The 23,185-nt window shown below is 43.6% G+C and overlaps 1 protein-coding gene across 1 annotated transcript in view; it reads left to right on the forward strand.

Moving 5' to 3' along the window:
- Positions 1–2,389: 2,389 nt before the first annotated feature.
- KDM1A (lysine demethylase 1A) overlaps positions 2,390–23,185 on the forward strand; it is a 40,168-nt gene continuing 19,372 nt past the window's right edge. Inside the window, exons 1-8 of the mRNA XM_086479179.1 lie at positions 2,390–2,680; positions 5,682–5,847; positions 10,498–10,557; positions 14,197–14,330; positions 17,358–17,436; positions 18,415–18,507; positions 20,155–20,261; positions 22,290–22,371. Coding sequence (XP_086335305.1) covers positions 2,390–2,680; positions 5,682–5,847; positions 10,498–10,557; positions 14,197–14,330; positions 17,358–17,436; positions 18,415–18,507; positions 20,155–20,261; positions 22,290–22,371 — 1,012 coding nt within the window. The remainder of the gene's footprint in view (positions 2,681–5,681; positions 5,848–10,497; positions 10,558–14,196; positions 14,331–17,357; positions 17,437–18,414; positions 18,508–20,154; positions 20,262–22,289; positions 22,372–23,185) is intronic.

A 23,185-nucleotide genomic window follows, 5' to 3' on the forward strand; every position in this document is an offset into this window, starting at 1 on the left:
AGCGGGTATTTAGTAGCATTCTAGTGGCATTAGGCTCCTCCTCTTCTCCACTCTGCTGCTGAGGGTGTGGAAGGATGTTACGGAGAATTGGAACAGGACCCACATTTAAGAGAAAGTTGCTAATTCTCTGTTCTCCCTTTTGCCTGTGAGCAGAATGGTAAACAGCTTTCCCACACCTCAGATCCTCCATTTCTGTTGTCCTTTGCCTAAATTTTTTGTGTATATGGAAGTCTCCAGTTGCTCAGACAGTGTATCAGAGCCGAACTTCCATTCTGAGAGGCTTTGTCCTGCACTCCATTAACATGAATCCAGCTGAAATAGCAGTGCTGGAATACTTTGAAAATATTCCTCCTTGTTGTTCTGATAGAAATAGCCCAAGACACAGTTTGTTGCTATAGGTTAGTGAAGGACAAAGTGAACAGTTGTGGAAATGGCTTCTGTGTTTATTATCTCAGATTTTTCTGATGAAAGGTGGAATTAAATTCACTTTGAAATAAAGATAAGAGTTAAATGTAAGTTTGTATGTGCCACACAAATGTTTTGGACCAGACTGAATACGCATACTTCATATAAATTCAGATTTTCTATCTGTGTAAAATCAAAAGTTCTGCTCAGCTCTATATAAAGAGAGAAGTAATTGAAGCGAATTCTCATTGTTTCAGATGTCAGAGTGTCATAGGGAAAAATGCCTTGTAAGATGATGGGCATGATGACGTCTCGGGTACAACAGTTGCTGGAAGCCCTTTGTATGCCTTATTCTAATCACGTTTATACCCTAGCAAATATGAAACCAAACTATAGATATGGACTTAGGAGACAGTTTTACAAATATGGAGAGCTTATGTTTGTCATGTTAACTGCATTTAATAAATGGCCCTTAAAAATACAAGGATTAACTTGTATTTGGCAATTCAGAAGAGTAAATAAATGTGTCAAGTTTTGAATTTGAGGTGTTGGTTGGTGGAGGCCTATGGAAAATATGTTAAATGTGCTCTGAGAAAACAGTTTGTCTCACCCATTAGGTAAAACTTATACTCAAAAATTAATTTTGTGTCTGTTTCAGAAATCTGGCTAAACACAAACAAAAGGAGAGTAAAGTGGGATAATGAAGGAAATGTCAGTTCCTATGGAAGCATGAAATACTTGGCTTACAGGCGAAGACAGTATTGTTATGGCAGTTGCCCGTTGCTTCCTTTTCTTCCCTGTCACTGTTTGATCTCTGCAGTTCTCCCAACTGGGTTTTGTCATCAAATTCCTCCGAACAAGGGTTCAGAGTTGGTTCCAGTCTGCTCCGTTTGCTTCTCAGCACCAGCATTGTTCGTCAGTGTGTGCTGTTGACCACCTGCCTGTCAACATACTGCCGTACAGACACCTGGAATGCATCAGCTACACACTGCAGACCTCCTACAGCCTCCAGTTGCTTCCTGTATTCCTGAGAATGGTTGAAACCATACTTAAATTTTTCTGTGCAGCTGCTGCCTTTCTAGGTATCCAAATCCTCCTACAGTGTCTACGCAGCCAGTACAGACTAGCTTGATGACAAGGTATGTCTGCTAGGGTCAGCCACACATCCCTTCTGATGAATGACCAGTTTTGAGGAGAGAGGAAAGAAAATTAGCAGCAGTAGGCTTTTGTTTTCTGTTACCATTAGCTCACAATGTTCAAATATTCAAGGCAAGGGAACCCAGAGCAGAACACCTCTGGCAGTACACTCCACGCAGGCGTGTGTGGGGCTGGTGCGCCCTGCTGAGCAGTGTCCTGCCCCAAGGCCAATAGCTCCAGCTTCCCCTTCCCCTCACCAGCGTTTTCGGGTGGTGTATGTAGAAGTTTATGAGAGGACATTGAAAAGTCCAGGCCAGACCTTGGAGATAGGAGAAGGACTAAAATGGGAACGGTTTATGGAAACAGGGAGGTGATTGTCCCCCTCTGCTCTCACGAGGCCCCACGTATCGTGCTCAGCTCTGGGGCCCCTGCACAAGGTGGACACGGACCTGCCTGAGCGGGTCCGGAGGAGGCCACGAAGATGCTCCGGGGCTGGAGCAGCTCCCTGGGAGGACAGGGTAAGAGCTGGGGTGTTCAGCCGGGAGAAGGCGAGGCGCCGGGGCGGCCGTACAGCGCGCTCCTCCGCGGGCGATCGCCCCCTCCCGCCGGGCTCGAGCTCCAGCTCCTCCTCTCGCGCCGCGGGCGCGCGCCCCGTGGCGGTGCAGGGCGGGGAGCGCGGGCAGCGGCGGCCGCGACCCCCTGAGCGCACCCTGCGCACGCGCGGCTGCGGCCGGCAGGGGCGCCCCAGCGCGCGCGCGCGCCGCGGCCCGGAGGTGACGTCGGGAGGCGGCGCCGGTAGCCCGCTGGCGGCCTCCTTTGTGCGGGGCGGCGCGGGGCGGCCGGGGCGATGCTGTCGGGGGGGAAGAAGGCCGCGGAGGCGGCGGCGGCGGCGGGCGGCGAGGGCGGGCCTGAGGCGCCGGTGCCTCCGCCCGCCGCCGTGGGGGCCCTGGGCTCCGCCGCCGAGAGCGGCGGGGCTGCGGAGCGCACTCCCCGCAAGAAGGAGCCACCACGGGCCTCGCCCCCGGGCGGTGTCTCCGAGCCGCCGGCCGCCGGCGCCGCCCCTGCGCCCGGCGCCGAAACCACAGGCATCGCCGAGACCCCCGAGGGTCGCAGGACTAGCCGCCGCAAGCGGGCCAAAGTAGGTGTGGGGGGGCTCTGGCTACGGGCCCGGCCCCGCCGGCCCCCGCCGGCCTGGGGCCGCGGACGGAGCGGGGGTCTGGCGGGCGCCGCGGCCTCGGGCGGGACGTGCTCCGGCCCTTGGGCTGCCGGGCCCCACGCCTGCTCGGGGCAGTTTGCAACGCCCGGGACGACTTCCTGGGAAGGGGTCGGTGGGGCAGGCGGCGGGCCTGGTGCCTCTGGGACCGATCTGTGCCTGGGGGCGCCGGGCCGAGCAGCCTCCACAGCCTGATCGGGCTTTCCCGGGCGGCGGTCCTTTGTGGGGTGCGGGTGCTGCCCCGGTGGGTCAGTCCTCCTCCAGGATAAACATGCAGACCTGCAGGAAGCTGATGCGGCTTGAGGTCTGGTATTGTCACAGCTCACCTACATCGGGTCTGGGCGTAACTTGTGCACTTTCAGAAAAGAAAGCAGCCTGCAACAGCTCTCGGAGCTTTGTAGGGCCTACTGGTCAGATACTGTACAGATTGCAGTAAAAAAAGGCAAAAACACCCTAGCGTTGCGTCTGTATTCTTATGATCTTACAATTTCATGAGCATATTCATGTTATTACTGGGGGTATGTAGATGCAGCTTCTCTTGAGTCTTATGGGCATGGAATGATGCTGGTAGTGCAAGGTTATAAAGGTGGTGGCCACACTCGGTTCACTGTTCTTCAGCTTCCTTCGGTGCTGGAGAGTTGAGCCAATGCTGTGTTAAGGGTCAGATGTAACAAAGAAATCTAAGGGCCGTAAACAGCTTTCAATAATTTGTGCCTGTGGTATGTAGTCCTCGTATGTTATTGTGAAGATCTGAGAACACTGCCTTTTTTTTTGGTGAAACTTCTTGGAAACCTTGTTGCAGAAGACTTTGAAGATCTTGGCTGTGCCCAGAGCTGGGTGTGTTTGCTATGGAAGCTGAAATTACTTTTAGGACCTCTGCCTGTTGTACGGGAGCTGTGGCATCGAATGTCTTGCTCTTCAGAGCTCTAGTGCGACATGATAGCTGGACTGGTCCTTTGCATGGGGTTGGCCAGTCTGGTGCATCTTTTGAACTGAAAGAGGAGAGATTTGGATCAGATATTAGGAAGAAGTTCTTTGCTACAAGGGTAGTGAGACCCTGGCACAGGCTGCCCAGAGCAACTGCGGCTGCCCCCTCCCTGGCAGGGCTCAAGGCCAGGCTGGATGGGGCTGGGAGCGACCTGCTCTGGTGCGAAGTGTCCCTGCCCATGGCAGGGGGTTGGGACTGGATGGTCTTTAAGGTCTTTTCCAGCCCAAACCGTTCTGTGATCTTTAGAGACAGCATATCTGGGTTTTACTTGGTTTATAGTGGTCTGTTAACAAGCAGGAATTAGTGACTATCTGTCAGTTTTATTTTGGTGACGTTTCTGTGCATCCTCAATACCCGTTTGCTAAGGGCTTAATCTCTGTTCGTAGAATCACAGAATGGTTTAGGTTGGATGGGCAGGGACACCTCCCACCAGAGCAGGTCGCTCCCAGCCCCATCCAGCCTGGCCTTGAGCCCTGCCAGGGAGGGGGCAGCCGCAGCTGCTCTGGGCAGCCTGTGCCAGGGTCTCACCGCCCTCACAGGGAAGAACTTCTTAACCCAGTATGTCCCCGTGATCGCTTCAGGCTACCACAGAGTCGCCGTACTGCAAATGTTTGTAGTGTGGGGGAGGGTATTCAGTTTAAAAATAAACCTATGGAAAAGCTTAGGTTTTTATTGGACTTGATTGTTCTCTGAAAGTTGTGTGAGCTCAAGGAGGACAGACTTCAGAGGGCCTTAAAGCAGAGCTAGTTTGTGTTGGTTCAGATATCTGTGATACTGTACTTGTGATGCCGTGGGATCGTTGTAACTTCCTTCAGAGTGGGAGTTCAGAAAAGATCCTGGTGGTGCCACGTTTGCTCCACAGGATGAAAAGCTGAATGGAAGGAATGTAAATATTTGAAAGATACTAGATCATGGAGCGTGTTCGTGTTTTACTGAATTTAGGCTTTCCTATACATGGGCTTCCCAATGCTGCTATGAGTCGTGCCCATTATTGCCCTTTTGTAATGACTGGACTTTGACTGTGAAAGACTTGTCGTTCTTTTGCTGAGAAATGCAGGTTTGCTTTTGTCAGCTCATGGTAGAAGCTGACCTGTGAGGTGTTGGAGGTACACTTTCTTTTTCTTTTTCCCATGGCTGCGTACTGTGAGAAGTGCTTTTTTCTTTTCCAATACATAGGGAAATTCAACAGCAATATACAAAGCTTTCTTACTTTGGAAAAAAGCTTGGCTTATTAAACAGTGAGACATGCATCTCTTCTATGTTATTTCTTGGGGTTGCCATGTTCCTTTAAGTTGGAAAGAGTCTTTTTAGCTGGTAATATCATTTATTTTTGTTGGAGAACAAAACAAAATATGAATGGGAGTAAAGATTTATTTTGTTAGTTAGTTTTGGTCTTGTGTTGAGCCACTAGTGTGACCATTTTGGAAGGGAGGCAAATATGATCCTCTGTACCAGGGCAAGATTTCCAGCAAACAGGAGACTATCTGTGCAAGATATGTCACTGCACAGGACGCAGGTGGGGTTTTCTCAGGAAATCTTGGTGCGGTTCTGGTCACCCATGTTTGACAGATAAATTCAAGTTGGAGCATATGGATTGGACACAGGCAATTTGTTATCCCTGAGTTTGACAGGGAGATGAAGGAAGGGAAGAAAACTAGAGAGGTTAAATGATGATACGACAAATACACATAAACCGGGCTCAGTATGAGCAGAAAGTTGCTACTATTGGACAGTTGGGTGCTGAAGAAGGTAAAAAGACGTGGAACTTGTTAAGCTATTGAAGATTTTTATAACATGGTACCTGTGATAAGACTCTGGACGAGGTAACTCAGGTTTTTTCTTGGAGCTATAAGCAATTTTGTTGCTTGTAATGTTTATTTTAGTAGTGAGGCTTACAGACATCTTCAGTGTGTTTATCCTCTGTTGTGCTTTTTACAGGTGGAGTATAGAGAGATGGATGAGAGTCTTGCAAACCTGTCAGAAGATGAGTATTACTCTGAAGAAGAGAGAAATGCTAAAGCTGAGAAAGAGAAAAAACTGCCACCACCACCTCCACCAGCTCCTGCAGAAGAAGAGAATGAAAGTGAGCCGGAGGAGCCATCTGGTGAGTAAAGAGAGACCTCCTCTGACACTACTTACCTGTTTTATTGCCAGAAATTAAGTGGGGTCAGGTGCAGCATCGTGCATCCTGTGTCTGGTTTTGATCTGATTTTGAATGGTTGTTCTGCATTGTTTTCTTTGCTGGCCCCGTATGTGGAAGGAGGGGAAAAACACAGAAGAGTGGCCTGGTAGAGATGTGAATATGCATGATATAATTCCAGACGAAGCCAGACCTCTCATACTAGATTCTGATGATCCTTATTGACTTGTCTTTGGAAGCTTACTGACTAGAATAGCCTCTTGGCACTTAGCTGCCACACCTGCTCGAGTACCGACATTCACTTATTTCTCGGAGAACAGAGGTTAGATTTACTGGGGGGGGTTGCTAGGCAGGAGAATGGATTTAATCTACAGTAATTCCTGTGGCTTTAAACTATGACTCTAATCTTAAATTCTGGTTGGATACTGTTTGCTTAAACTTCAGTGCTTTTCTGATTACCTTTGACAGAGCTGTAAACCTTCACTTTACACTGGAAAGTTTTTTGGTCATTCTTGTTCAGGAAGCACCTTTTGAAATTCCTGGTATTAGCACACCCTATCCGTTCTTTACCTCCCACCATTAGTTAGGTATGGTGTTGGTTTATCGCTATCTGCAAAATTATGCTTTTGCAAAGTTTAGCTGTCGGAGAGATTTCATGAGATGACGTGTGTGTTAGTTGGTTTTAGACAGGAGCTGAAATCTAGTAGTTGGACTCTTGCCGGTTCATCACTGATGTGAATAACTGTTAGTCTTCGGTTCTGCTGCTCTTAATTGGCTGCTTCTTGGCTGGCAGGTTTGAGAATGTAGACAGTAGGTCTGATCTCACTTTGGGGATACGTACCTTGAGTTTCAGAAAATATATTAAAAGCCACGGTTGTGTTTTATCTGTTAGGATTTGCCGTTGTCGTTTCTCCTCAGTGTTGGCTGCTGGCTCCTGGCTTGATGTAGGAATATTAGAGCTCATACGCTTGACTGAAATATTAGCAGTGATAAAAATCCTCCCTGCCCCTAGTTGTCACTGATCTATCAAAAATGGAATTTTAATAGGTGTAATTAAGCAAGTATCTTCAGTTTGCTGTTTAATTTAGCTTAGACTTTGGGTTTAATCCTTGAGACCCAGTATTAATACACTTTTGATATTTCTCAGGTGCCATTTTGTGCCTGTGAGAATGATTATGGAAATCAGTTTGAGGTGTAATCAGTGAAGTACAATGTTTTATCGCTTGAAGGAAGCAACATGGAAGATAGGCAGTGATAGGCTCATGCTATTCTATACACACAGCAGTCTGTTAAGCAGTGGTTCTGCAAGCACTATTATTTAGTGCTTGTCTAAATACAACCAATTTTAAAACAGACTATATTTAGCTGCCTAGAAATAAGTAGATTTGAGGTCATCGTATCCTTTCTCCATTTGCGCATGAAAAGGTGATGTAGGAAGATGACAGATTTTCAGTTGTGATCCCGTAGCTGGTCTTGCTGTATTTTTAAAGGCTTCTGAACCTGCATACGTTGGTGAGTCTCTATCTTTGTCTTTATTAACACAGGCAACAAGAGCATCAGGTCATCTTATGCTGGCTGTTAGTGCATTGACCTTCTAATTCAAACAGCCATTATCAGGAGAAGGCACGGAGTCTGCTGTATATAGAAGCAATGTTTATAACTGAGGTTTTCTCTCACTTCTTCAAAGCAAAAGATATGTGTTCAATAAGAAATATTAAAATGGACAGTAATACTAGAGCAGGATTGCACGTTGAAAATTTAACAAGATATGAAAAGTTAGCTTGTGTATTGCTGTTAATTTATTTTCATTGCAGACATGAATAATCTCCTTTGTCTGTTTAAAGCCTGCAAAGACACAGGTAGTGCAGCAGAGGTGTAAAGCTGTCAGGTAGTATGTTACGACCTTTTGTGTTGAAAAGCCTAGTTGTGCAAACTTAAAAATCTAATAGTGACAGTAGCTGGTATTTCATTAGCCTGTCCTCACAGGCAGTTCAAAGAAGGAGGAGGTTTTTAAGTATCACACTTTAGATGACAGCAAAATGCTGGTCTTATGTGGGGTGGGTTGCATCAGTGCGTTTGGCTGTGGGGAATTCTGGGTGTTTTAGCCATGCAGATTGTTACAGTTTGGATTTGCAAGATTTACTGCATATTATTGCAGAGCAGTTTTAAAAGGCGTAATGGTACTTCATGATTAAGAGAATTACCTTAAAGTATCTCTCCTCTCTTTTACTTGAGAAGTATTGTCTGAGAGCAAAAAGCTTCCAAACTCACTTTCGGTGCCGAATGACGTTGGTGTTCTTGTTTGCCCATAACCCTTTTGAAATTAAGGAGCTTGCTGCTTCTGGTTTTCTCCTCTAAGGACCTTTTTGTTTGCCCTCACCAAATTGGTTTTTAATTTTTATTGCTTCCTGAAGGTTTTCTGTACCAGCTCCTGTCTTTTTAGTTTTGTCAGTATTCTTACTTTGTGGTAATCATATATTTCTAGCTGCTGACAAAGACACGTGAGACTGAACACGATCCAGATCAACATCAAGTGAATAGTTGAACTCAGTGGTGATCTGTCTCCGTCTTTCAACTGACTTGTCAATTTTCCTAATTAAATTCAGTACTTGGTGGTATTTGTGTGCTGCTATTCTTTAGTTAAAGACAGTGGATGATTGTATAAAGTAGACTCCTTTATAGACCTTCTTCCTCATTGCTGTTCAGCCCATGGTCTGTTATTCTGTTGCCTTGAGACTTTCAGCAGATTCTGCTCCTGCACATGTTATGTTCGGCTGCAATAATTTGATGTTAACATGGATCAGCAGTTTGCTTGCTGCTTTGTTCCTTTGCAGCTGGAACATGAATTTCTCATGGGGAAGGAGTAGCAATCTGCACTAGCAGGCCTTGTTTCCACACTTCTGTACTCAGACTGGATAGCGTTTACAATTGTGTCTGAGCAAGCAGTAATAGCGATGCTTTTTTTTTTTTTTTAACCTAACATTGAAGGTGGTTTAGCTGTTATTAACAGGAGAGGAAAATACTGATTTCTTTTTGTAAGTGGATAGAGAGCAAAGTCCTGACTTTGGGACTTCTGAGGCCTGTCAAAATACAATTATTTGTCAACAGTCTCTCTTGTGAGTTTCTGAACTTCCCTGCTGGTAGCCTGATTATATGAAAGTACTGACTTTTGCTCCCGTACTGTAGCTGAGTGAAAATGTCTGTCTTGTTTCGGTTCCTATTTTATTTTATCTGTAGATGTGTAATGTTAACAACATTCCAGATGTAAACGTTTGGTTCACTTTCTGTGTCTTGCTTTAGGGGTTAAATTTGTAGTTCAGGTGAAATTCTTTCAAGTTAGTGTATGGCCTAAGAGCCTCAAATTACATTCTGGCAAAATTGTCCACCCAGTCCCAAGCTCTAAAGAGTAATCTCAACGACTGTGTGTTCAGCCTCAGGCTAGACCTCACGCTTACCTGTTCAGAGATGACATCTCGAACAGTTGTGCTCTAGGAACTGACTTTCATTTGGTACCTTGACCTCAGCAGCTTGTTTCAGTGGGGGTTTGTTTGGACTTTAGAAAACACCCAATTTGCTGGCTATCGAAGCACTTGGTTTGAAGAAGCCTTGGTAGAGGAGCCACTAGCTGAACAGTGCTTGGCTGTCTCTGTAGTGTTCCACGGCTTCCTGCTCTCTGGAGGTGACAAGACTTTAGGCAGACATCTGGCTGTGGAGGAATATCACTTACAAGCTAAACTTGGAGCCAGTGTCTCCTGTGAAGATTAGCGGTGTGTGAGGTGACCTGTATTAGCTTTGTTCCTGCGGACATCGCAGCGGTACTCGTCTCTGTTCTAGAAATGCTCTGCTCCTGATTGTGTTGTAGTCCTGTCGACGCTGCTGTTTAGCACTTACATGCAGGCTAAGGTAACTTTGAGACTTCTTCAGATCTTTTCTCACGTTTCCAGCCCTGGATACCTTGAAAGACCAATGTCTTTCGGTGCTGGCTATTGACGTGTACTCTGCTTCAAAGGTGGTCTTAGCATATTAGAACATTGTTGGTGTATCAAGGGTACTGAAGCCAAAATAAGTGGTCTGAGCCTTTCAAAAAATGTTCTGTCATCAAGCTTCAAGGAAGGGTTTATGGCAAAAAAAAAAAAAAAATAGGCACTCTTGAAAGTAAGAGGCTTTTCAGAATGGTTCAGATGATCCCCTTGCATATGGGGAGACTCGGGAATACCAAGGGCAAGATTATAAAATTCTTGCGGTTTGAGATCCGTATAATCTGATGGTATCCATCCACCAGATCTTGGCAGTAAGAAATGTAATCTTATTATTCAACTCCTAGCCATTAATGAAGTTGATCATAAGTATTTAGCCACCAGGAATGCTACATGTCGTGTACTTCTTTATTACCCATAAAATCTGATGTAAAGCGTTCCAGTAACATGGATAACACTTTAGAAGACCACAGAGTTTGATGCCCTGAACCTAGGTTCCAGAAGATGGGATTCTCAGAAAATGGGTGTAGTTAGTTGGTGAAATTTAATACCTAAAACGCCAACTGCCGGGCCTTTATGTCCAGTATGGTTTAACTTATGGAGTAAGGTCCCTGAGTTCTCCTCTTTCCTTCCACAGGGCAAGCAGGAGGACTTCAAGACGACAATTCTGGAGGGTATGGAGACGGCCAAGCATCAGGTGAGGGTGGCGTTTGATGCTTGCCACTTAGTAGCAAGAGCCGCCAAGTTAGGGATTGATGCTTGCAAGTGCGCATGGGTGTGGTTGTCCAGAATTTAGCAAGAGATACAGGAGTTGTGTACCCACCTGTTAAACAAGTGAGGGGTATTTTCAGGTTCCAGTTGAGGTCTGTACCAACTGCAGAAAAGGACGCTAACCTATGTTGAAATGCCTCAGGCCGATCTCTCATCCCTCCGCTCCTCTCCATGTTCAGAGGAGTCCAAACATGCAAAAATATGTTTCTTACCTAGCCAGTTTCTACCACCTAGAATGACCCAGAAAGCCCTGGGCTTCAGCACAGTAGATCTTTTTTCTAATTTGCTGAAGAAATGTAGCATGGAGTACCTTTTTGCTCCTTCATTTTTGTTTATTCTTTTGAAAGGTTTGTGTTTGAGCAGTGTGCCAGTGGTTAGCCCAGGAGATTTATCGGTTGGGGAGACTCATAGTCTGCTTCTCAGTGGACTGGATTGTGAATTGCATTCGCCATTGGTGCTAACAGTATGCACTTACTGCTTAATTCACAGAAGTGGTGTCTTGACTCTAACGTATTAGAGTGCTACTGAAAATCTTCCTCCAACTCTGCCGCTTTCGCTCTCACTTGAGGATTGAGGATTAGGGTTTTAAGCAAAGGAGTCGAAGGCTCCAGAACCTATTGTGTACCTCCAAGTTGCTCTTTTTGAAGCAAATATAACTTCAGGATATCCATCTGAGAGTGCATCCTTGCTGATCTAAGTAAAGGAGTCTAGTTATATTTTGGATCTTAACACTTGTGCAGAATTTCTGACTATTATAGATTGTGGGCTTAAGGATGCATCGCCTGTTTCATTTTTAGGCAGACATTGGCTGTTTGGAAATTCTGTGGTTTGCATTTTGTATATATGCTGTGTATGCTTTAGCAATTGTCTGATTCAGAAGCCAAATAACTTTCCTTCAGAGTGTTTTTCGGCTGCAGATGTTTCAGTAAGTCTTTAAATGAGCAGCATCCCTCAAGATTTCTTCTGTGGGGAAGAAGATAATCAAAACTTTAGCACATTAGTTGCTGAAGCGGAATGTCAGGGAGTGGCAAGTGTGTGCGTGAATGTGTGTTAAAAGGAGATGAGAATCCAGTCTAGGCAGAGCCATTCCTGCAGTCATTAGAGAGTGCCTGCCCCAAGGGAAGTGTGTGTAGTTCTGAACTGGTGCTGCCTTGAATGTGTTGCTTTCATGAAACACAAGCAGTAAGGGTGTGGGATGGGGGGATTTAATCAACCCGAAATTGATTTAACTTTGAGCTGTGTAGTTGCAGAGGTAACTTCAAGGACATTTAGTTCTTATAAAATCTTCCGGTGGTTGGGCCAAATAAAATGGTATCTTTGCTAATAATAGCTAGGCTTTTTCTCAATTCTAGTGTCAAACCCGGTTGTGGGTTGGTTGGTTTTTTTTGTTTTGTTTTGGTTGGTTGGTTTGTTTTTTCCCTAAATACCAACACTTATCTGGAGTTATTCTGGCACTTTCATTTTAAAGTTTGGGTATTGCTATAAAAGACACGTAGCCTTAAAAAAACCCACCACCACCAAAAATCTTTCCAAGTTCTGTTAGGAGTGCCAGTTTCTCTGGCTTCTGAATTTGAAGAAATAAATCATAAAGCTTTTCAAGAAACTGGTGAGTTGCCTTAAATCCACTTGTCTGAGTTTCCTGGTAGTTGATCACTGCATGAGAGTCAACGATTTTAGCAAATATCTGGAGATGGCACACTCATTTTAGCGTAAGCCTGTAAGAGGGAGTCAGGTTCAGCATTTCAGATCTTTAACTGGCCATTCTCTGAAAATTTTGCTGCTGAGCTTTCTGCTAACACTTGGTGATCTAGAACCTTAATTAGGATTGGTTAACATTAATAAAGTATCAGAGAATTGGTAACTGTGGTTTGCTTTACGTGCACAGTTTTGCAGAGTTCCTGATTTAACACGTGCATCCGTACGCAGATGTTTGCAGAGTTGGTCCATGTTAGACTGAAGGACAGCAAAAGGGCTGGAGGATGCCTGTTACTGGAGAAGCTGACATCCAACCAGAGCTACGGGTTTCTATTCCATAGCTGAATGTTGGTGTCAAGTAGTGTGTGGATGTGTCAACTTTTCCTGTTGTTAATTTCATTTTACTTCTTGCATTGCTCTGTAGCTTCTGTTACTAATTCTCTCTTGTAAAATTCCTGTAAATGATTATAGACAGTTTTCTTTACCTTGAGTCATCACACAGTTAGATCTTCTAATCTTTGCTTGTGAATGAATTTTTTTTTTTAGCTTCACAACCATTTCCTTGCTTAATTTTTTTTTTCATCGCCTTTGGGATGTAAAAATGCTCAGAAGTTAAAGGTGTGTGTGGTTGCACCAGAAGTGAAAGATGATAATTCTTCTCCCCAGTACAGTGACGTGTACCTCTGCACATGACTTTCAAACAGGTTTCTTGGTTAGCGTAACACACTGCAAGCTTATATTGTCTTTGTTATTTCTTATATTTTGAACAATTTCAGTTTCAGCAAATTATCTTAATCTTACTGTGCTACTTACGGGGTTTTTTCCCCCTTGGGATGTATTAGCTTATATCTTTCCAGATGGAATATCCTCTCCTCTGTCCTGATCTTAAGTCACTTCCTAGGACATATGAGATTTATATTGTTCTTACTGCGTTTCACATCTCAGTATTTCATTTGCTTGCTGTGCCTGCAAGATTCGCTTTCTGCACTCTACTTGTGCTGTAGCACTTTATGCAGCTGTGTCTTGATTTGTTACTTCTTATGTAGTGTTAACATTCAGAGGAGATTGAGGTGTAGCATACATATCTGACTTACTACTTCATTGCCAGTGTTTGAATTGATAGAAGTGCAGGTGCCTTTATGAATGAAGTCTTTCTCTAGAGAAAATGTCTCCTGTGTATGTTCAACATTAGTCTTTTAAATGTGGAGCATTTAAAAGGACAAGTCAGAAATCTGTAGTTGTTAATTGTAGGCAGCAGTGGGGGAGGTGACACAGGAAAAGCGTAGGTGGGATTGTATTTCGTTGCACTGCCTCTTGTGAATATATAAAATATGCAAAAGGAGAGGTTAAGATGGGTTCCTCTAGCTTGAGGGGTTTGGTGCAAATGAAACCTTGAAAAGCAGGTGAGAGGGGACTGTAGGTATTGTGCTTGTATCTTTTAGATCTTTTGGCTTTGAACAGGTTCCAAAATGTTTTTCATATTCTGGTAGAAACTGGAAACCACACAAATGAAAGCATCTAAAGAAGCAGTTGTGTTTTACAGAATTATGTTCTATATATGTTATATATAATATTGATATGCGCCACTGCCCCCCTTTTTTCCAATTTTTTTCTTTTCTCCTGTTCCTCCCCCCCCCGCCAATACAGCCTTTTCATTAACCCTAGATGATACCTGTAATTAAAAGAACTGTTGCCTTGGGAACCTGCATGTCTTGCAGAAGTAAATAAAAGGACTAAATGAAAGCATGCCGTGGAATTGCCTACTGTATCGCTTCATGGCTAGATGCGCTGGCTAGGAAGGGTAGTGTGAAAATACTTATTTAGCAGTTCCTTTTGCAGTGCCTGTATACAACTTGTCTTTTTGTTGTAGGTGTGGAGGGTGCAGCTTTCCAGAGCAGACTTCCACATGACCGTATGACATCTCAAGAAGCTGCCTGCTTCCCTGATATAATCAGTGGGCCACAGCAGACTCAGAAGGTGTTTCTGTACATCAGGAACCGCACCGTAAGTTTATCGTAAAAGTATTGATGAAAAAAGGGTAGGACATTTGTGTACCTTGCAAAGACTTTTTGGCAGTTACCGTGTCTTAACAGTTGGTAGATTTTTTTTTTTTTTAATTTTTATTTTTTGTTTTTTGTTTTTGAGACACTGGCATTTCATTCCTGGCATCCTGTCGTGCTCAAAGTAAGGAGGGTGTTACCCAATTCTTGATTGAGGCAATGCTGTGAGGTAGCATAAAGAATCTGTAGTGTATTCACCATATCCAAAATAGTCATAACAACCATCAAAACTACATGATCTAGCTAATACAGCTTTTAGAAAGTAAACAAACAAAGTTTGTGCAAGTGTTCTATTACGTGATCTCAGCTTAAAGAAATCTCTGTAGAATACTGAAAAATAATATTCAATCGAATACATTGTTGCTTTTGATTTTTTTACTTTGCTTAGCAGTCAGTTGCTGTAATACTGAGACATCAAGCTGGTCGTGTGGCTTATTCTCAGAATAGTTACTTTGCCAGCCTTGATTTCATGAAAGAAACTATAACGTTGGAGAAATGAAACTCTGCTTCTGAATGTTTGTAGAATTTCTGTCCAATTCAAAATTTCCATGCAACTTGGCATATAGAAGGAAGGGGCAATATTCACGTAATTAGTTGGGGAGTTCATTCACTTGAGTTCAGGCATGCGTGCCTGAAGTTTAAACATTAATAAAACTTACAGTAGTATTGTGTTTTGTGGATGATGCTTTTAAATTGTGACAATGCCTTTTGGTTCCTCAGCACACAAACAGGGTTCAGGGGTTTCTCCGGTACTTGGAAAAGAGCATTTTGGAAAACTTGAGTCGTGTTAGAAAAATTAACAGTAGGAAAGCAAGAAATATTTTGAAAATTGTGTTATTACCGTGGTTAGGAGAGAAAACACCTTATGCACCATTCATTTTTTTTCAGAGTTAAGATGATCAAGTGGCATCACAGTATATGTACGTGGTAGTACCCAATGTGTAACTTAAAGAAGTTACTTGAAACTTATGCATGGTGGACATCTTCATGCTAAGAGCGTCACTTTTGCTGTTCCTGTGAAACCTCTCTGATTAACCCGAGTTGTAACTTTTGGGAAGTCATGAGATGTGTAAAAACAGACCAATGCAAACCAAAAAGTTTGAAAAACAGTTTGCTCAGAATGTACAGTGCGTAATCCTTTTACAAACACAGAAGCAGAAAAGCTTTCCACTGAAACTGAGAAGTGGCTGGGACCTAAAGCAGTGCTTGCAAGGGGTGTTTGCAGGGATGCACTAGAAAAGCTGCGTTGCTGGTCTTGGTCCTTATTCGCTATGGAGGGACTTAGAGAGGTTCTTAAGGAGGCATCCCTTTCCGAGAAAGACTCGTGAGAGGATCTCCTCCAGGCAGGGTGCAGAGGTTATAGAACAGCAGATGAAGCAAATGGCAGTGCAAACCCAGTGCTCAGCAGAGCCCTGGAAGAGCTATGAACTGCAGTGCGCATCCTCTTACTTACAGCTGGCACAGTACCAACGGATTTGAAAATATTGAAGAGGACATGAGCAACCAGAGTTCCCAGAGGTTAGAGGAGTTAAGAGTAGTAAGTCTGATATTTCTGATTTGCCTGGTAACAAATGGAATCAAGAATTGAATGAAAAACCTGATAAGCAAAAACGTATTTTGGAAGGCTTTTGGAAGTCATCCTTTACAGTCCCTCTGAGTTCTTAGAAGGACTCATGAGAAAGCGAACAAAGGAGATGCACTTCACGTGATCTTCTGCATGAATCCCCCACAACCAACCAATGAAAAAAACCCAACCCAAACAGTAAAAGCTCTTGCTAAATTACTGTTGGTTAAAGCAGATTGTGTACATTTAAAAAGCAGAATGTAAGATAAATGATCTGTTGTGGCAGCGCAGGCAGTTGTGGTTTGAAGCCTTTAAAAAAAAAATCTTCTAAGGCCTGCACTGTTCTGTGTATTTGTAGAGGATCCAAAAATAGGAATTTGTAAAGAAGTGGTCATTTGTTGGACGTACTGAGTTATTTTAGGTAGTAAAACGAGGACTACAAAAACTATAAAAGATGAAGACTCTTACGAGTAACTGCATGATAATGTAGCAGATGAAATTAGTTTTAAATAAAAGTAAACTAATGTGAGTAATAGAACTAATTGTATATATACATACATGTGATTTATATATAAAAGTATATAGATTATGGGCTTTGCCCTCTTCCAGCTGAGAATGGACTCTTAGCATTACGTGATTAGTGCTCACACTCAGAAATGATCAGAAACAACAATGTTAAAAGTTACTTGGAAAAGACGTAGAAGAAAGTACTATGCTAAAGACGAAATTTGCCTCAAATGGCATGTGAAATTATATGGAAATTCTTTCTTAATATTTTCCTATTCATTATACTTGTATGATTTCCACTTCAATTTGGTATCTGTGAGGAGCTGTGAAGTTCAGTAGTGCAATTGTAGAGAAATCCCCAAATAAATGACTAGTTCTGGAATGTAAAATCGTGAGGAGATACTATGTGTGGCCTAGATGTAGGCATAGAACAGTAACATGCTATTTATTGACTATTGCAATCCATGCCGTGAAGTAAGAATTCTGTTGGGAAAACAGTTGTGATTCTATTATTCTGTGCTTTTTCCTGGCATGAAATGACATAATTAATATTTCACAGGCAGCTATTCCTACTTGTTTTTTGAGCTGTAACTGTCCTCTAAGTGTTCTTTATGGTGTATCTGGTTCTTCCAGTGTATGTTTTCTTGTATGTGTGATGAGGAGGTTGCTCACTTGATGCATTTCCACTTAACTCGAAATAGTGTAGGAAGTTAAAATGGACTGTATTGCACCTTAAAGAACACTGGAAGGCGTAGTTCAGTGCAGCTTGGATAGCACTGCCAAAGTTTAACTTGTCAGAGCGTTTCATCTCCTGACAATATTTGGTAACAAACAGGTGTGTGGAAAACACCTCTTTTGTATTGCCTAATGTAATGTGTCTTATTGTTTGTTTAAATACAGCTGCAGCTCTGGTTGGATAACCCAAAGATTCAGTTGACGTTTGAGGCAACTATCCAACAATTAGAAGCACCTTACAATAGTAAGTCAAATCTTTTACTGCTGAAACCATACCGCACATACTTTTGCTATTCTTTTTTCACTTTTGTTTGGGGAAAGGCTGCACAGAACCTAGAGAGTACTTCAGATGTGTCCTTTGGTTAGTGGAGCTCCGTGAGCATTTGTGTACAGAATGGATATTGCAGTACGCTTGTGTTTCAGGTTTGTTAGAGTTCATTTGTGTGGTAAAGAAGTATATCCCTAGAAGAATTAAAAAAAGCTGGGTTGTTACCAAAGCTTCCTGTTAGTGAATTCACATGTAGCTTTTAAGGTTTGATACAACTTCATGGTGGTTTGCAGCTGTAAGATTTTCTTAATCGTAAGGCTTCTGGGAGGCATTAAAAAGTTGCGTAAGACTTGAACAGACTGGCTGTGATGAAAGAAGGCAGTAAAAGAGTGAGGACTTCCTGTAGGCCATTCCACCCTTCTCAAAAAAGATCCCAATAAACTGCAAAAAGGTGGAGGGGAGCCATAAAGAAAAAGTAATTAAAGAAGAAAATAGTGCAGAAATGAATGCAGATACACTATCAAGTATTGCAAAATAGTGAATTACTGTGTTTATAAAAATGAGAATTCAGTGCTCCAGTAATGGGTTGACTTAACTGGCAAATCATGTTACAGTTCTGTGTAAAGATCTCTGGATTTCTGCAGTCTATTTCAGAGAAGGCGTTCTTCCGCGCTAGATAAATAGAAGCATTTAATGTCCTGTACAGCTTTTCAGGCAGTATTCAAAACTGCAGTATGGCATGGAAAACAGCTTGAGGTTTCCAGAAAACCTTAACCTTCACCTTCTTCAAGAAGATGGATTCTTCAGTAGGGCAGCTGGGGGTGCAGAAAGAGGTGTGTTCAGTGTGACTTTGCCGCATTGCTGCTGTGATACGTTTGCTTGTGAATAATATGCTTTCAGTCCATACGTACTGCCGAACATACAGAATAATTTTAAAACATTACAATTTTTTAGGTGACACAGTGCTGGTTCATAGAGTACACAGCTATCTGGAGCGGCACGGTCTAATCAACTTTGGTATCTACAAAAGAGTGAAGCCCCTTCCAAGTAAGAAACTTGAAAATTTTTTCTAGTTGGAGTTTTGTTTTAGTGTTCTGTAATTTCTTAGGACAAATTTTTTTATTTACTCAGCACCTCAACCCTAAAAAAGCTCTCAAAAAAGGCGGGAAAGCCATCTGGCTGTAGATATTCGTGGTTTTGATTTTGGCATGGAGAAGCCAGGTATTTAAGTAAATCGGTGTCGTGGCTTGAGCCTACCCAGCTGGCTCCAAAAGCCCCCCCGCAGCTGCTCTCGCTCACCCCTACCCTGTTCCCTGAGGGGTGGGGAGGAGAAAATAAGAAAATACAACCCAAAGGCCTGAGGGTCGAGACCCAGCACAGGGAGGGCTCACTCACCAGCTGTGGGCACGGGCAAGAGACCGACTCAACTTGGGGATAACAACCGCAATTTAATACAGAACAACCACCACTGTTGAGGAGAATGAGAGATACAACCGTATCTTAGATACAACACGCTCACGCTGCGCCCCCTCTGATCTTCCCGCGCTCAGCTCTGCTCCCTCTTCCGCTCCAGCAGCGCAGGGGGGCAGGGAATGGGGGTTGCAGTCAGTCCGGCACAAGATGTCTCCATCGCTCCTCCGTCCTCAGGGAGAGCGGTCCTGCAGATCCTCCTCCAACTGCACCAACGCAAGTCCTTCCCGCGGGGCCCCACACAACGGGTGGCTCCGGCGCGGCCGGAGCTCCTCCGGCCCGGGGCCCTCCACGGGCTGCGGGGCCACGGCTGGGCCGCCGCTGGGCTCCAGGGGCTGCAGGGGCTCGGCCGCCATCTTAACCGCGGGCCGCAGGGAACCCCTGCTCTGGCACCGCTCCCTCTGCTTCCTCGCTGACCCGGGTGTCTGCAGGGCTGGCTCTCTCCCACCCCCCAACACCAACAGACGAAACCAAAGCCGACAATCAGCGGGTTCTTTCACTCCTAAATTCGCAGAGGCGCTCTTGGTCTGACCTTGGCCAGAGGCGTGTCCGAAATTCGGCCGGGGGAGCTTCCCGAAGCCCCTTACAGGAGCCACCTGTGTAGCCCCCTCCCCACTGCCAAAGCGGCGCCAAAACCCTGCCAGACACCAAACCACCACAATCCCTTTGAGAGGGAAAATGTTTGCAAATCTTCTGTAGATAATTTGGTGGCTCTCACTGTTCATTGTGTTATCTTTGTTCCTCATTTGAATAACACAAGACAGAAACACAGTGCTGTACTTAAATCTGTTATATGCTTATATGGTGCTTGAATTTTACAAGTGCCGAACTTGCCTGTCCTTTCTAGGTTTTATTTTTCTGGGGCAGAAAGAAATAAACCTATGATAACTTTTTCCCACAGTAATTAATAAGAATCAGTTTATTCTTCAAACGATTGTCCTTCAGAAGTATTTTTCCTCCTGTTTTCTTGTCACAGATGCACTACTGGTGTATTTTTCTTGTACCTCTCTGATTAAGAAAAATTGTGAAGTGTTTTACTGTTACCTTATGATGTACATGATTACTTGGATTTTCTTGTAGTGGCTCTTTGTTTTGTTAAAAGAGTTCTGTCAGAGCTACTGATGAGAAGATAGCTGCTCTTAAATGTAACTTTAACATGACTGCACCACTTACCATGTAGTAATGCACATACAGAGCCTGTAGCTTATTTTTCCCTTTCTTTAGCCAAGAAGACCGGAAAGGTGATCATTATCGGTTCTGGCGTCTCTGGGTTGGCAGCAGCTCGCCAGTTGCAGAGTTTTGGAATGGATGTCACAGTTCTGGAAGCCAGGGTATGAATTTTTGTGCTATTTCTATAGGGAAGCCTGACGAGGGAGCACATTCAGTACTAGCATAAGCTAAGTATCCCAGCAGTGTGCCCAAGGCGGGTAAGCTTGTGCGTAGTTACAGGCGGCCGGGATGTCTTGCTGAGTACTAAACCTGTCTTACTAGGAGACAAGTGTATCTGTTCTTACTGGGAGCTGGCTAATGCTTTCTCAGGGGTGGACTGTGTACTCAGGTGCTACTGTTGTATGCTTACACCAGTAACAGGCTGGAATCTTCCTTTCGTGCTTAGGAATGCATTTTTCACTGGAAAGCAGAAGGCAAGTCTGTATTTCAAGAACTTGCCCATTAAATAGAACCATTGTTTGGAGCTGCCATTACAACGTCAGACAGGATATTTTTTTTGCACCTTTTGGGTCTCGCCGTTAATTCTTTCCTTGTCTATTGCTGTGTGCTTAACGGAAGCTTTAAAGTTACATAGAGCTACATTTTGTGGTGCGTGAACTAGCTGATTGTTCTTTGAGTAGTAAGGTGGTTTTTTTATATCCAGCCCGAGGTGAGATCTCCTTTTTTTTTTTTTTTTTTTTTGAAGTCGAAGGTTTTTTCGTATAGTCTAGTCAATTGAGAACAGCTTAATACTCATTTAAAATAAATAAATCCATTGGCCAGTTGAATTAGAATTTATCTTATGTTTTACTTTCTGACTTCATTTTGTTTATCTATTTACTTATGGTGCTTTTCTAGCACAAATTTAAAGAATCTGCTTAATTATAGCAGTGTTTCAGACTCTTAATTTTGCTGGCTACTGCTCTTGTTGCTAGGGGGCAAGAGCTGCTGGCCCTGTGCTTCACAGATTCCATACCACTAGAGCAAAGCAGAGCACAACGATCTAGTTGTTTAGGAGTCTCTTACTCATCTGAATGTATTGTGGGGTTATTTTGTTTGGTGGTTTGGTTTTAAGGCTGTCTGGTGTTTTCTTCCAGTATGATTTCAGTGATTCAGGTGGTGGTTTCTTTGTGTCCGCTCATTTTCTGTAACTTTTAGCCTTTTATTTTACATGCTTCTGAATTGCTAATTTAATTGCTAAAAATGCAACTACATTTTTTTATGAATTGGTAGCTGCTTGGGATCTTTCCCCAATTGTAATTGATGTTTTTCTCTGATACCATCCTGCTAGCTGGACTGAGAACAGGGAAAGGTGGCGCTTTTTTTTTCCTTGCTAAGTTTAAAGAGGTAGGAGAACAAGTGTCATCCTTAAGTCAGTAGTATGTGTCAAGAATCAAACCTTTTTTTACTGCTTCTAAAATGGGCTGTTCATTCCTGGTTATCTGCTTGATTGATAGCTGGCTTTTCTGTGGAGAGTAGATAGGAATAATTGGCTGGTGGTTTTTCTGACCCTAAATTTTAGTTTTCTCAAGCACAGCTGAATCATCTCCTACAGCTATTAGATTTTGTGGTGGGAAGCGGGAAGAAGAAATCTGGTATGTAACTTAACCTATCCATGGGCAATGAAGGATTGGTTTTAGAATCACAGTAGATCCTACTGTAGGTATAGTTAAATCTGTCCAAATCAGATTAGGCATTTTTTTCTCCTCCCCTCTCCCCTCTCCCCTCTCCCCTCTCCCCTCTCCCCTCTCCCCTCTCCCCTCTCCCCTCTCCCCTCTCCCCTCTCCCCTCTCCCCTCTCCCCTCTCCCCTCTCCCCTCTCCCCTCTCCCCTCTCCCCTCTCCCCTCTCCCCTCTCCCCTCTCCCCTCTCCCCTCTCCCCTCTCCCCTCTCCCCTCTCCCCTCTCCCCTCTCCCCTCTCCCCTCTCCCCTCTCCCCTCTCCCCTCGATACAACTTAGACATTTTATTCCTTAACTTGGGTAGATTGAGATCAAGCGTTCATTTGCAGAGGTTCTTGGAAAAGTGTACGTTCTATTTATTGAACCTTTGGCTAAGAGAATACTTACACCACATTCTGTAGAAGTTTCAGAGATCTAAGTGAGATGTATTGCCAGATTTCACTGGAAGTTTGTTATGTTGTGCTTTTAATAGGACCGAGTAGGAGGAAGAGTTGCTACCTTTCGCAAAGGGAACTATGTTGCTGATCTGGGAGCAATGGTGGTCACAGGACTTGGTGAGTTTTTCCAAATAAAAAGGAGCATGAAGGAAAGCTGTGGGACAAGCTGTTACAAATCCGAAACCTTATGCTATTTCCTTTCATGGTCAAAATAGTTGGGTATTTTTAACTATTAAAAAGTAGATGTTCTCGTTCAGCTTCTTTGGCAGTTGGCATTTTTCATCAGTGAATCTTCAGAACAGATGGCAGCCTGCGCTAAAAGCTGGAGTTTTTGTTGGTGCCATAGCTCTTGTTGGTCACTGAAGTCGTACAGGTGCTTGTCATTATCAGACTGTTGTAGATCCATTCTTGTACAGTTTTCTTGTGCTTAGTGGAATTCTTTCCTTGGCATGCTGTCCTTTTGTGTGTCTGTTCCTTTACCAAGTTCCTTTAAGGTGGTGTCTGCACTGGGTTCACTGCACTTGCTGAGCAAATCTTTCTAAAGCTGCCAGTGGCCTCTGAGCTGAGGTCCATGGACTGTATTTCTTGGTAACTCATAGTGGTTCCCTTGGATATTCCAAAGTATAAGCTGAAATTGAACATGGAGAAGTAGGAATTTAGTGAGGGGATTAGTTGAGTAGCTAAGAGCAAAGTAAAGAAGAGCAAATAAATAGCAAAGCTGCAAGATGGGAGAGACCCCAAAGAGATAGAATATGTTTTTTCATTTACATGGTGGAATGAAGAGCAGAGCCATTCTAAAGAGAAAGCTCTTCTTAAAGTCAGGACTTAAACGCCAAAAGTCCTTTCTCTAAGTGGTTTCAAAAATAGTTGTGAAGATCATGGCCAACAAGCTAACATATTTCTTCCTATTTAATGCTGGTTTATGGGATGA

This window comes from Leptosomus discolor, chromosome Z, assembly GCF_034619465.1.
Source record: "Leptosomus discolor isolate bLepDis1 chromosome Z, bLepDis1.hap2, whole genome shotgun sequence".
NCBI classification, from domain to species: Eukaryota; Metazoa; Chordata; class Aves; order Leptosomiformes; family Leptosomidae; genus Leptosomus; species Leptosomus discolor.